Source organism: Cryptomeria japonica, chromosome 1 (genome assembly GCF_030272615.1).
Source record: "Cryptomeria japonica chromosome 1, Sugi_1.0, whole genome shotgun sequence".
Lineage (NCBI taxonomy): Eukaryota > Viridiplantae > Streptophyta > Pinopsida > Cupressales > Cupressaceae > Cryptomeria > Cryptomeria japonica.
The window spans coordinates 157,614,075-157,629,120 of record NC_081405.1 but is presented as its reverse complement, the minus strand read 5'-3'; the positions used below and the strand labels follow the sequence as shown (position 1 = coordinate 157,629,120).

Sequence of the window (15,046 nt, the reverse complement as noted above, 5' to 3'; positions counted from 1 at the left end):
CATCTATGGCAGCCACATCTTTTATGCACATTTTCTAAAAGATCCTTCCAGACCCTTCTCAATTGGGAATGAGAGATGATAGTGTGTCAAAGGATCCTTGCATCAACCATGTAATTTATCCATGCTTTCTACCAGGCTTCATCGACTATGTATAATGCATGTGCTTTCTCCAGGCTTCTATCCATATATGTGTGTATTTGTGGGGAGCATAGTGTCTTAATCAGATTGTGAAACAAGGATATATTGATGTTAAACGATTCCAGACTTATAAATGACTGAAACAGTTCGTATACATAACAAACTAGCTTCTCTTGTTATTCTAGTTTGTATATTACACCCATAATATCGTTTGTAGTTAAGCAGAAGATTGCAACTTTGTAATATGATCACTAATTATCAACCTAATAAGCTTCTCCTCAGATGAGGAGGTCCACTGTCAATCTGTGAGTCCCATAACACCTGTCTGTAATTTTCATAATTCAATCTGATGTATCTTCAAAATCAATTCCTTGTCTACTAATTAAGTTCAAGTTTTAAAAATATTACGTATGTCCAATAACATGAAAAAATATAAACAAAAGATGCCGATGTTGCTAAAAGTCATACTCCAAATCATAGTCAAACTTATGTGAATCTACTAAATTATTGTCTCTGCAAAATAGCCATAACACTTGCAACAAAACATATGATTGGCTTCTTATTCCATGAGAGGATCATAGTGTACACTGTAATTGACTTTTAAACTTTGTCCTACAGTGCACTTAACTTGCAAACATTGTGTTGCTTTCCAATAATTTCTTGTATGAAACATAAAACAGAACTGTTTTAGAAAGCAAACCTGCCATAATGTAGCCTCTACACCTTCCACAGAATCTGCACCCTTTTTTATCTCCTCTGCAAGCTTCTCCACGTGTCCATACATTGAATAGTACCTGAAACGATAATAATTTAGTAATGAACATTAAATTCAAAGATGTTGGTAGTGATTCTGATACAGGTAGAATGACAGCCAAATGCACTTTTACCAATGCCTTATGTATAAAAGGATGTAAAGGCAGATTTAATTTAGTATGCCTTATAAGAAATTAGAACATGATGCACAATTACCACTATCATCAACATGAATTTTCTGCCAAAGAAAGTCCTTTAGCTTGTCAATTTAAATCCTAAAAAGAGTCTACATCCTTTAAAGACATGATATTTTTGCTAACAACTGTGTAAGTGTCTGCATCTTTTAAAGACGTGATATCTCTGCTAATAACTGAGTAAGTGTAGGCATCCTTGTTGGACACCAATAGTACTTAAGTCTTGATGACATTAGAGAGTCCATGAGGAGTCCAAAATTTTTGTAAAGCCTTATGGTGGCAGTAATGAATATTTCTGACACACTTATAGCACATAGCCTCTAAAAAATAGAGCATAGCCCCTAAAAAATAGATGTCTTGGGAAAAAGTCAAAGGCCCTCTTGAAGCCAAAAAAAAAAACTTTAAAATATCACTGCGAGCCAGATGGTAAACATGTAGTAGTAGTCTGAAAGTCTCTTTTGAAGCCTGCCTTAGCCATCGCTCTGAGGTGACCACACTTCAAGTGCTCAGACAGTTTCATATCCTACCAACTGCATAAAATTTGGTAGACATGTGTCCAATCATAAGAGTTCTGTAATTATTTGTGTTTAAACTGTTTTTTGACTTGTGAATGGGATGAAAGATATGATAAGACCAAGAGGGCAGGAGCCCAAGCATACAAGTTAATTAGAAAGCTCTACCAAAAGAAAAGGCCAGTGAACCCACTCCATAATCAAGAAACTCAGACAAGAGCCCTTCACAATCTGCTTCTATGGTATACATGATTTTAAAAAAACTCTTCAAATGTCACCAAAGAAGAAAATTCATGAGGAAGGATTCTGGGAGACTGGCACAACAGGATGATATGAAACATCATAGAGTGATGTTTTTAAATCTGTCCACATTTGGAAACATACCTGGGGGAGCATGGTGTACTACTGCTCAGACTGAGTTTAACATACCAGCCTGTCAGATTGATTTCAATGCAGCAAGGAGAAAAATATTATGTTGTTCAAAAAAAGAAAAAATGGATGAGGATGCCATCCTATGGAGTGGTCTACACCTCTCTTTCTCCTGCATGGGATGCCCAAGAAACCTATGAAACGGGAAATAGGAAAAACTAGAATCTTGTCCTTAAAGTTAAACCTCAAGCAACCAGTAGAGACAGGGTTGCTGGAACTTTGCAGCTCCCCCTCAGATATGTAAGTAAGACTACTTTCCAAATGACAACTTGTGTGTAGTGATCTTTTTGTAATTAATTTTCTAATTACAGCTCCAAGTGCGGTCTCTTAAAATTTACAGAAGAAATTTCATATTTCATGGGACCATTTCATTGAAATTGCTCCAAATGCTTCTCAGAGGCACCCGCTGAGATAACCACGGTACACCCCTCCACTGCCTGAATGAGAATGTCATAACAGGTTCATACATCTGGCTATATAGCATACACAGAAAAAATTTAAGGGATCAAGATTTTGTCACATATATAGATGGTTAATTCTTCGACAAATAGGATCTCATCAGCCCAAGCTACACTGGGACCTAAAAAATATGCACAGTTTTAATTTCTTGATTGACAAATTGTGTAAAAATGTGCACAGTTTTTCATCTTGATGGACGAATAGAGAGTTGAAGGGCCCTCAGCCATTGCCACACAAATGGGGACTCAATATATTACACTTCCTATCTGCTCCCGTGGAAATTTGAACCGGACAATCATTGTGATGAGATTCCAACTTTACCACACAATCATGCCTGGTGTACTCACAGTCTAGTAGAATTAAAGGAACCCTTTTTGCCCAAAATCCTAGAAAATTTAAAGAATTGCAATGCTCTCCTAGGATCAACTGCCTTAATCCTTTACCTGATGATGGGTTCAGTTGGGATCCCTCAAACTTTGGAACATAATCATTTTATGCAATTGATCCCAGAAGAACATTACAATTCAATGCAACATGAATAAAACATTCCATAAAAAATACCCTGTACTACTACACTTAATCCTGAACAAAAGATAAGAGAATTTCTAGACATCTTTGCAATATACTATTTGCATTGGTCCTACTAACACCAGTCGCAGGATTTCGCCAACATAACAAGTGGTAGGAGACTTTGGCGACCTATTGCTGAAGATTGTCTTTATATGTTCACTCCTTGGTATTCTAACAAGCGACTACCAAAATTTAACTAAATACGATAATCCCAAGGATTTTTAGCTCCCGACCTGCTAAAATATTGATAATTGATTGAAGAATTTGGCACTCTAGGCATGTAATTCAGATTGACATAACAATTTTTCAGTTTTGATCACGAAGCCATCAAGATTCAATTAAACAATTCAAAATAAAAAAAATTCAGAACTGCCATGGTAGATCGAACTTTAAAAACTTAGAATTCCCTCTCATATGACACAAACGACTTCTGAAAACGCATTTTAACAAAGCAGAATTACAAATTGACGCGTCGATCGGATGCATGGATAAGGCTTGATATATATACACAAAATATACAGCACAGAAGGAAAAAAGGGCGATTAAATGTCTTACACGACGTAAACTTTGGTAGCCATTTCGGGATACTCTCCTTACTGAAATCAGCGACAATTGATCCAGCAGATGGGCCGAATTTGAAGGGTTGTTTTCCAGGCAGCGTTAAACTGGATTTAACAGTTGTAAAACCACTGATTGTTATCTGATTCTAATTTTTTTTTAAACATATTTTTGGTGAACAGCGAAATTGGCGTTATTTTCTGCCGGCGTTACGGGTTTTATATTTTATTTAGGTGACACTATGATTCGTTGCGTGCAAGATAACTTTGATACAATGATCGGAATGGCCATGAATAGTCCAACAATATAAGAGCATTTTTTAATGGTTTCCTACGTCTTTTCCCCTGCTTTTTTTATTATTAACTCAGGTGGTATTTATGAATGGCGATTTTAATAATATGGGATGGAGTCGGGGAGAGGGTCTTATAGTGGAGCACTTAACTTCGGCCTTCTTATTTAGATATTTCAAATTATTTTGAATTTTGTATGTTGCTTTTTAATGCTTTTTAAAATCTGTCTTAGATATTTTAAATCATTTTGAATTTTGTACACTTCCTTACATGTAAGTCTTTTATTTTAAATTTTTGGTTTCAAGTCCACATGATCAAATATGATACCACATCACCTGCCTTTTTTGCCAATGTGTCCAAAATGATCCCAAAAAGAAGTAAGATCCATAAATTTGCCTTAGATATTTCAAATCACTTTGAATTTTGCACAACTACTTACATGTCAAGTCTTTTATTTATAAAAATTGGTTTCAAGTCCACATGGTCAAATATGATATCCCATCACATGTCTTTTTTGCCAAGGTGTCCAAAATGGTCCCAAAAAGAAGTAAGACCCATAGTTGTGCATTAAGTCATGTGTATTGGTGTGTTGAGGTGGTATCACATAATTGGTTGCTTTTTCAAATTTAATGGAATCTTTTTTGGGATAAAGATTGGCATGGCCTTGTTGTGCTCTACTTATAGATTGTTTGTGTCCCGCTGTCATCCCCACTCTTGGACCCCACTCCACTATAGGGCCCTCTCCCCTAGTATATAAGTCTTAATGGGAGAGTGACCCACTATCTTCCCCACTATTGGACCTCGCTCCACTATAGGGCCCTCTCCCCTAGTATATAAGTCTTAATGGGAGAGTGTCCCACTGCCATCCTCACTATTGGACCCCGCTCTAGTATAGGGCCCTCTCCCTTAGTATACAAGTCTTAATGGGAGAGTGTCACATCGTCATCCCTACTATTGAACCTCACTCCACTATAGGGCCCTCTCCCTTAGTATATAAATCTTAATGGGAGATAGGAGATCAAATTTTATAATGTTTGTAAATTTTTCTTGATGTCAATTTCTTCAAATAAGATGTTTGGATTTTCTATTTTTAAAATATCTTCATAATTAATTGAAATGTTGTAATAGATCAACACTTCATAATATAATGTCATTCATTATATTTTCACAAATTTATTTTAGACATTTTTTCAATATTGTTGATTCAAAATTTTTAATATATTGAAAAAATTATTATATATAAAATGAAAAAGAAATTAAAATAAGAACTGTTTATGTACATGTAATATATTTAAAAATTATGGGCATGACTCCATGATGCAACAGTTAGCTATGAGCCTCCTACATGGGAGGTCTTGGGTTCGAGTGTACTCAATTGATTGTTAGCTCCAAGGTAATTTATATATAAATTATACATTTTATCATGTATTTTTTATGATTTTAAAATGTCATATATAAGTCTTGTTAATTTATATGAAAGAAAAGTATTGGCTTACCATTTTTATTTATTTTTCATTAATTTAGTCTGTAAAGCTAACATCATGCATTGATTAGTACATAACTACAAAGTAGACAAATACATGACAAATGAGCATATGTTGCTTCACTTAATGACTAAACAAAGCTGATAGTTTGGTTTATCTAATTAAAATATTTTTTTTATCTATGACTTTTAATTTTTATAAAAATTATTCTATACATCATTAAGGATATATTTTTTAATTATATTTTTTTTATATTTATCAAAATTAAAGATTAAAATAATGAATATAATTTTAATGAGCTCTTCAAATTTAAATCATGTCTAATGTATTTTTTTATAAAAGATTATACTATATTAGAATATTGGTTTATGTTTGTGTAAAGCGGAAAATCGCGATCGAACCCTAGTTGCTCTCCCCTCTTCCAACTCCAAGGAGAGAGAAGGGAGATTCACTAGGGTTGATGGTTTTCACTTAGGGGAGAGACTTTACATTCAAAAGAGGGGTTGAAACCCACAAGATCCAATCCCACGCAATGCAAGATTGGATGTTAAATGAGTTTCAAGGGTTAAGAAAGCAAGGCTACCCTCTTTTGTAAAGAATGTGCATAGAAGAATTAGGCTAGGAATGCATAGAAAGTGACAAAGATTCGCTTATAAACTGAGATAGGGATATAGGATGAAGCTGCGGACCTGGAATTAGCAGTGAAATGTCGATACGGCGTTGTCCTGCAAATTTGAGCAAAAGTTGTCGGGACGATGGCGCCCGGCGCCACGGTCCTTCGAAAAATCCGCGAAACGAAGGGGGATCTGTTTGTCTCTGCACAAGGATTCCAGATCTTCAATTTCAGCCGCGTACCTGCAACCTACACACAGAAAAGCGAAGACGATTGGGGGGTTAGGGATTAGGGGTTTGCCTTTAGGTCAAACCCCGGTTTTGGAATTAACCAAGAAATGAGCAAGTGCTGTAAATGTAAATGACTGTAATGTAAAACAAGTACTAATACCTTGTTGTAAGGATGTTTGTATCCTTATGTGCGAAGGTATAGATGTTGTATGTTGTATGTTGTAGTAGTATGTTGTAAGTGATCTCCTCTTCAATGGTTGAATCCTTGTCTTGAATGCAACACTTAGCCTTGAATGGAGACTTGAAATGATCAATTGCTTGAAGGAATGCTTGAATGCTTGAATGCTTGAGTATAGTTTCCACGCCTTTTCCATCATATCGAATGAAAGAGGAAAATGTAGTTTATATACTTGTCATTTAGGGCTGATAGACTGATTTTCCCGACCTTAGGCCGACCAGGAAAGTTTATTTTCCAAATTGCAAACAAAAAGACCCGAAGTCCAAAGGAGACCGGGCCCAAAATAGGACCCAGGGACCAGGGCGCTGGGCGCCATGGTCCTGGGGGACCAGGGCGCTGGGCACCCTGGTCCTGAAGGACCAGGGCGCTGGGCGCTCTGGTCCCACCTCCCGGGACAGCAGGGTGCAAGGAGGTTCAGGCCAGGGTGCTTGAAAAATGCAGTTTTCAGTGTCGTAATCAGGTTTCGGGGTCTCCATTCAGGTTGCGTGTTGCGTCACCATCATGAAGACCGAAATGCAGTCGAAATTGCAAGTGTCGCAATTTTAGGATGCTACATTTAGCCCCCACTTTAGCGGGAGTATGTATGCTCATACTTCCGGTAAAGTACAAGGAACAATCATTGAAAGACTTTCACCACGTCAAGGAGGCAAGACACACCAAGCCCCCAGTGGACTAAGGATCTTACGACTTCGATTGACAAAGTAAAAGGGAAGATCACGAGGGAGAACCATGACTGTCAGTAGTAAGGTTCCCTCACTATGAGTCATGCAAAAGGAATACCGAAAATTTTCAAGGCAAAGCTAAGTTCGCCAAGAAATTTTCAAGTATCTTGAAAAGATATGAACGGGATGTATGCCCCCCTACGTTAAAGCGATCGCACACGCCTCACCGGGGGTGATTGCTTTAAGGTAGTGATACATATAAGAAAATGAAAAGGGAAAGGAGCACGTTATCGCAAGGATTTAGCCCCCAAGTGTGAGATAAGCCCAAGGATAATAGACACAAAACACAAAGCACGAGGTGACTTCACTTTCCTCGGGGTCAGTATGCTGTATGATAAGTCATGTATATATATCATATGTATGTATGCATAATTGTTCTTCATTCCCCAATCAAGGAAGGTCACCTAGAAGAAGGGAACACATGTGTCTTTTGAGTCAACATGAGAGAGATCGAGAGATCTCAATGCTTTGCATCGTCCTCAAGTAGACAACACTAAGGACAACAAATAGAAGAATGAGAATAACATATAGAAGAAGTAACACAAGAGAGGAGGAGAGAATCTGCTATGCTAATGTAACTAGTCTAGCACGTCATCTACCCCCCGATCTTGCTGATCAATGTTTCGGGAAGGCAGGGAACACGCTAGAGGAGGAACATCCAACACAGCAGATGGAGCTATCACAAGATCCAAACAAGGGCTATGTTCATGTTCCAAGCCACATTGTTCTTGTCTAGGAGCTAGGATAAGTGCTTTAGAAAATTCATTAGATAAATGGTCATCAATATCAACAAGTTCATATTCACTATCAGAAGCAAGAGGAGAAGTAGCATTTTCATCATGAATAACATTTTCATCTATATCATCATCAAGATTTATAAAAATAGGGTCTTTAATTCGCACAGGATCAAGACCATCATGCATCTTATGTTTTGGAGATTTTGGAGAAAATGGAATAATGCTTGTTGAAGGTGTTTTTAGAGATTGCAAAGTTTGAGAAGCAGCTGCTTGAGCTCTAAGATGACGCTTTCATCGACGTTCGCATGCAGAACGATTTCGTCTAGTCTTAGTAGGAAGTGGAGAAGATTGAGGAGGAGGAATGTTCTCATCCTTATCACTTGGGTGTTTAGGTTGTGATCTCTTAGGCTGGATAATAGGAGAAGAAGAAGGTCTCTTCTCTCTATAAAAAGAAGGAGGAGGAACTGCTCCATATAAAGGAGGAATTTTTGGTTTAGGAAGAAGACCAAGTCCATCATGACGAGGAGGTATAGGTCTACTTTTAGAAGGTTTATTAGGCATAGACATAGTCACATCCATAGGGATGGGTTGGGAATCTTCTTGAGGAAAGACATTAGTTTTATCTTTCAAAGGAAGAACTTCCTTCTCAAGAATGATAGGGATGTCAAGTTTAGGTGTTCTAGGTTCACTTAAAGATAGGATCATATCTGTTTTCCATTTTTGATAATATTTGAAAAGATGATCACTTCGCGGAAGAAGAGATTGGAATTGTTTAGGCCAAAAGTAATCAATAGGAACGCTAGAAGTTCTTTCAGCTGGTTTAAAGAGACTATGATTAACAGTAACAACTTCACCATTATGGGGAAATTTCAAACACTTATGAATAGGAGAAGCAATAGCTTTCATGGAAGATAGCCAAGGATAGCCAAGCTTCACACGAAATTGTTCGGAAGATGGAATAATAGCAAAGTTCACATCAAGGGATTTGTTATGGACCTCAATAGGCAATGTAATAGAACCAATTGCAGGAGAAGAAAATGCATCAAATAGTTTCACAATCACATCTGTTTTGTCATATATCACTTGATTCAATTGCAAAGTAAAAAGAAATTCTTCAGTAATAACATTAACCATGCACGAAGGATCAATAAGCACTCCACGGCAAGGTGTATTCTTGACTTTTGCAACTATATATAAAGGACCATCAGGTGCCCTAATGGTTTCACTGGAATCAAATGTGATGGAAGGTTCTTTAGGGTTTTCTTGCTGCTCTACAAAGTTAATCACATTCGGAGTCATAGACACAGGACCATCAGATGAAAGAGAGGAATCATTAGCCTCAATCGCATTAGAAGTATGAGAAGGTAATGGATCAGTGAAAATCTAAAGATTTTGATTAGGAGGAGCTACAGATGTATTGCCTTTATCATTCACTCCAGAAACAGAAATAGTATTATTATCAATCAAATCTTGAATTTTACCCTTTAAAGAAAAACATTTTTCAGTATCATGCCCAAGCTGACGATGAAATTGACAAAAGGCTTTGTTATCAAAATAAGGTGAAGTAATCTTTGCAGGATCAATTTGTCTTATAGGAGGAAGAGTAAGCACATTTTGTTCCAATAACTTATTCATAATACTATGCAATGATTCATTCAAAGGAGTATACTTTCTTTCTTTCTTGAAAAATTTAGAAATAGGAGGCACACCTGATGTTGCATTCACATTGTTGTTGATGATGTTTTCATTGAATTTGATGGAATCTCTGTTCGGTTTAAACTTCCCAAATGGTTGTTGACTGCTATCACCCTTATCACTTGGAGCCATAGGATGTGATTGTTCCATTTGACTCACAGTCAGTTGATAATTGTGAAGAGTTGCACACAACTGTTGGAAAGAAGTAAACTCAGAAAACAGAAGTTTGTCTCGAATATCTTTTTGTAAATTAGAAATAAAGATTCTTTGAATATCATTGTCAGGCACTGGAAAAGAAATTTGAGCATACAAATGCTTATATCTACCAATGAAATCAGTCACTTTTTCTTTAACACCTTATTTACAATGCATTAAATCAATCAAAGTAACTTTAGGACTTATATTGTTTTGAAATTGTTGAATGAAAGCATTTGCAAGTTGTTCGAAAGAAGTAATAGAATAAGAAGGCAACGAGCAATACCATTGTAGGGCTTTGTCTCTTAATGTTCTAGTGAACAGTTTTGCAAGCAACCTTTGGTCATAAGCAAAATCAGTACAAATTGTTTGAAAAGTCTTAACATGTGTTAGAGGATCTCCTTTACCATTATAAAGTTCCAAATGTGGAATTTCAACATGTTTAGGGGGAATAGCTCGGACAATGTCAAGAGAAAGTGGGCTCGCAACGTCAAATGTGGGCACACTAAACTTAGATTGATTCATAGAGGCAATTTGTTGCTGTAAAGAAGAGACAGTTTGTGCAAGATTGTTAATGGTCGCTTCAGTCGAAGAATTCATATTAGATGTGTTAGATTGAGATGGAGGTGTTATGTTATTGAAAGAAGGCAAAGAGTAAGGTGGTGGGACTCTATGATAGTCAATTATAGGGGATGATTGGACAAGAGGAACACTACAAGGAGGAATGGAATGGTTAAATGAATTGCCCCCTTGCATCACGTTCATTTGTGGAGATATAATAGGGACACTCATTGAAGGAATGAATGAAGAAGTTGGATTAAATGAAGGAAGAGGGTTAATTGAAGAAGAAGGATTGCCCCCATGACTGGTGATCACAGGAGGAATGTCTTGTGTAGAAGTAGCCATTATGTTTGATGTAAAGGTAGGTATGCTAGCAATAGAAGTCATCAAAGGAATAGAATGATTGGCTTGAGTAGGAGGTTGTGTATAACCTAAAGATTCGGCACAACTCTTCATAGGCATCACATTCGAATCCACAATGTGTGCAATACCACGCAAAATATCAATTCCATTCTTATCACTTTGAAGCATACGTTTTAGACCCTCAATTAAAGGAAGAGCTTGACTATCGGGGTATTCTTGAGACATCCATTGTCGAAAATCGTCAAATTGGTTATCCAATTTCGAAAGTTGTTCTACAGAAACCTCATGGAGAGCTTCTTCATCATTAGGAGGATTAGAGGAATTACCCATGTCCTCGTTAAAAAGGCTATTCAAATTAGGTTCCATCTCTTCGGTAATTAAACCTCGGAAAGACTTAATTCTCAGGCTTCGTCTAACGGGAATAGTGTAAGTAGGGCTTATTGTTGTAAAACTCATGCACTAGAAAGAGAGAGAAGATTTTGATTTTAGAGGTAGCAATTTTCAGTAAAATCAGCCAATCTTCTGGATTTAAGCTGTTAAATGCAATCACGACAGTCTCCCGAAATTTCGGAAAAAATGTCCGGGACCGTGGCGCTCGGAGTGCAACACGGTCCTTGCAACTTTTTTCGAAATTTGCAGGGATGAAAGATATGATGATTTTAGAGCTAATCTGAAAAAATTGAGTGATTTTACGATCTATTGATAGGCCAAATTAAAGTTGCAATCTCAAAATTGAACCCTACCCAGATTGTCGAAAAATGCGAAATTTGAATTTTGAAAAAAAGAGAGGGAAACCGAAATTTTGAATTTTATGATTTTAGAGAGAATGTCAAAAGCAATGCAAGTTTTGAAATTTAAAAATTGACTCAATTTCACGCAAAATTCAATTTTGAAAGCGGAAATTAAAGTTGTTGTAATTAAGCACTTAATTTCAAAAGTCACGAATTGCAAGAATTTGAATAAAGCACTGAAATTGTTAATGAATGCAAACACACTTTTCAGATTTAGGACAGTAAGAACACAATTTTGACACAAAATTTCAATTTCAATGATTTTTGAATGTTTAGAAGCCTTAATCCAAGCAATCACAAGACCAACTTTGACTGTAATTTTGAAAGTTTTAGATTTGATGAAATCAGCCAAAATTCTGGATTTTAGCAGGAAAATACAGTAAGATCTAGCTCCCGAAATTTCGGAAAAAATGTCGGGGACGATGGCGCTCGGAGTGCACACGGTCCTCGCAACTTTTTTCCAAATTTTCAGGGATGAAAGATATTGTGATTTTATTGCGGAATCCAAAGTTACAGCTGATTTGGAGATGTTTTGATCAGTGAAATTGTCGGACAAAGGTTGAATCAAGAGGGTTTTAAAAATTAGGGTTTTGACACTTAACCACTTAATTTTCAAAATTAAAGCACCAATATGAATTGATAATTTGTAATAGAAGGATAGATCTGAAACAAGCATTAACATTTAGACATTTCACAAGCTTAATTACTAAAAAGAAAATTTAGGGTTTTCATGCAATCACCTCTAAAATTTTGCAAAAGATCAAACATGGAAATGTAATCAATTTTTTCAGATCTAAGCATGAAAAATCAGAAAGGATGTTCACGTCGGGTTCACCAAAATGTAAAGCGGAAAATCGCGATCGAACCCTAGTTGCTCTCCCCTCTTCCAACTCCAAGGAGAGAGAAGGGAGATTCACTAGGGTTGATGGTTTTCACTTAGGGGAGAGACTTTACATTCAAAAGAGGGGTTGAAACCCACAAGATCCAATCCCACGCAAGGCAAGATTGGATGCTAAATGAGTTTCAAGGGTTAAGAAAGCAAGGCTACCCTCTTTTGTAAAGAATGTGCATAGAAGAATTAGGCTAGGAATGCATAGAAAGTGACAAAGATTCGCTTATAAACTGAGATAGGGATATAGGATGAAGCTGCGGACCTGGAATTAGTAGTGAAATGTCGATACGGCGCTATCCTGCAAATTTGAGCAAAAATTGTTGGGACGATGGCGCCTGGCGCCATGGTCCTCCGAAAAATCCGCGAAACGAAGGGGGATCTGTTCGTCTCTGCACAAGGATTCCAGATCTTCAATTTCAGCCGCGTACCTGCAACCTACACACAGAAAAGCGAAGACGATTGGGGGGTTAGGGATTAGGGGTTTGCCTTTAGGTCAAACCCCGGTTTTGGAATTAACCAAGAAATGAGCAAGTGCTGTAAATGTAAATGACTGTAATGTAAAACAAGTACTAATACCTTGTTGTAAGGATGTTTGTATCCTTATGTGCGAAGGTATAGATGTTGTATGTTGTATGTTGTAGTAGTATGTTGTAAGTGATCTCCTCTTCAATGGTTGAATCCTTGTCTTGAATGCAACACTTAGCCTTGAATGGAGACTTGAAATGATCAATTGCTTGAAGGAATGCTTGAATGCTTGAATGCTTGAGTATAGTTTCCACGCCTTTTCCATCATATCGAATGAAAGAGGAAAATGTAGTTTATATACTTGTCATTTAGGGCTGATAGATTGATTTTCCCGACCTTAGGCCGACCAGGAAAGTTTATTTTCCAAATTGCAAACAAAAAGACCCGAAGTCCAAAGGAGACCGGGCCCAAAATAGGACCCAGGGACCAGGGCGCTGGGCGCCATGGTCCTGGGGGACCAGGGCGCTGGGCGCTCTGGTCCCACCTCCCGGGACAGCAGGGTGTAAGGAGGTTCAGGCCAGGGTGCTTGAAAAATGCAGTTTTCAGTGTCGTAATCAGGTTTCGGGGTCTCCATTCAGGTTGCGTGTTGCGTCGCCATCGTGAAGACCGAAATGCAGTCGAAATTGCAAGTGTCGCAATTTTAGGATGCTACAGTTTGCTATATAAAGTTAATATAATGTAGTTAGGTATGTATATTGGAAGTAAAATAAGATCTATATCAAACTTTTATGAAATTATTAACTTTATAATTTAAACAAAGCTCAGTACCAACATTTAAAACTTGTCTCAATTAAAATTGGATGTCATTCACTGTATTTTGGAATTGCATTACCAACACAACAAGTACCTTGTCTTGTTACTAGTCAAGTACAAGCAATGTATACGTTTTTTTTACATAAATGTGATCATAGTGGGGCACTCTCCCTAATTATATGATCAAAACAAAATAGTTGTTGTTTTCCAATGTGCAAAGAGGGCAACAAAGAATAAAATTGAAAAACTATAGACACGTTTTAGAATTAAATTAAGACATGTGAGCCAAACTAACACACCTAGCATGCAAACCAGAAAAAATAAACAAAACCTATGCTTTTTCTCCCACCATTTGCTCCCTTTTTGTCATGGGAGCATAGAGTCATATTGTGATGATCCATCTCTTTTGGAGGAATGTTTCTTCTTATGCACAATTGTCCACTTATTCACAACCTTGGGCTCATAATCAACTATTGCGGATTTTGAAGAAGCACACATTGCTACTCAAGTAATGGGAGCCAAAATTTTCCTTGGCACTCAACAGATGACCAAAAACACAACTAGACCATATTTGCAATTGTTAGAAGAGATCATTGAGGATCAATCTCTAAGTAAATGGGGAGATAAAGAGGACACTACCTAAATCAAGGAAAGGCCAACCCAACAATGATGGAGTTGATCCTTATGCCACCAAGTGGAACACCATTTATTATGTTATTTTGATCCACTACAAACCCTCCTTGGACAATGAGATCAAATGCCCATAATTGAAGCACCTTCAACGCCTAAAGAGGCTATTAACACAATTGAGAACTTGATGACAACACCATCCTTTATTTTTAGTGAAATTGATTCAAGAGGATCCTTATCTAGGTCCATCTTAATAAATTAATCTTTGGTGTCCTTGTAATCATGAAAGAATTTTTCAATCCCTTGAAATCCAAAATATTACCAAAGTTCTAGAAGATAGGAGAGATAGACCCTTACAAGGATCGTGGTCAAAGAATATATGTTAGGGTTGAGGGTAAGGAACTAAGGTTTTAGATATATGAAATGTTAATTCCAAGTCGTGACATAAAATCTAATATTGAATTTCAATCATATTCTCTCACAATAAATAATGAAGAAGCCCTTTATGTAGTGGAATAGGTCAATTTGGCCTTAATTAACTATTTCCATTCCTTTTATGCTCATTTTTGCAATTCTTTCAAATTAGTCCATGAGTCATGAAACTTGTCTATGATACCATGGCACGCCAAAGAGTTTTGAATAATATCAATGTACATATTTGTACCAAAGCTTACTTCTAGGACATACCAAACATTTTTGTAAAGTTTTTTGTCC

At 37.0% G+C, this 15,046-nt stretch overlaps 1 protein-coding gene across 1 annotated transcript in view; it reads right to left on the bottom strand.

Moving 5' to 3' along the window:
- Positions 1–3,953, bottom strand: part of LOC131048252 (probable NAD(P)H dehydrogenase (quinone) FQR1-like 1) — a 52,411-nt gene extending 48,458 nt beyond the window's left edge. Inside the window, exons 1-2 of the mRNA XM_057982143.2 lie at positions 3,611–3,953; positions 839–932 (exon numbers count right to left, since the gene is read on the bottom strand). Of these exons, the coding sequence (XP_057838126.1) occupies positions 839–932; positions 3,611–3,633 (117 nt within the window). The 5' untranslated portion in view covers positions 3,634–3,953. The remainder of the gene's footprint in view (positions 1–838; positions 933–3,610) is intronic.
- Positions 3,954–15,046: the final 11,093 nt, after the last annotated feature.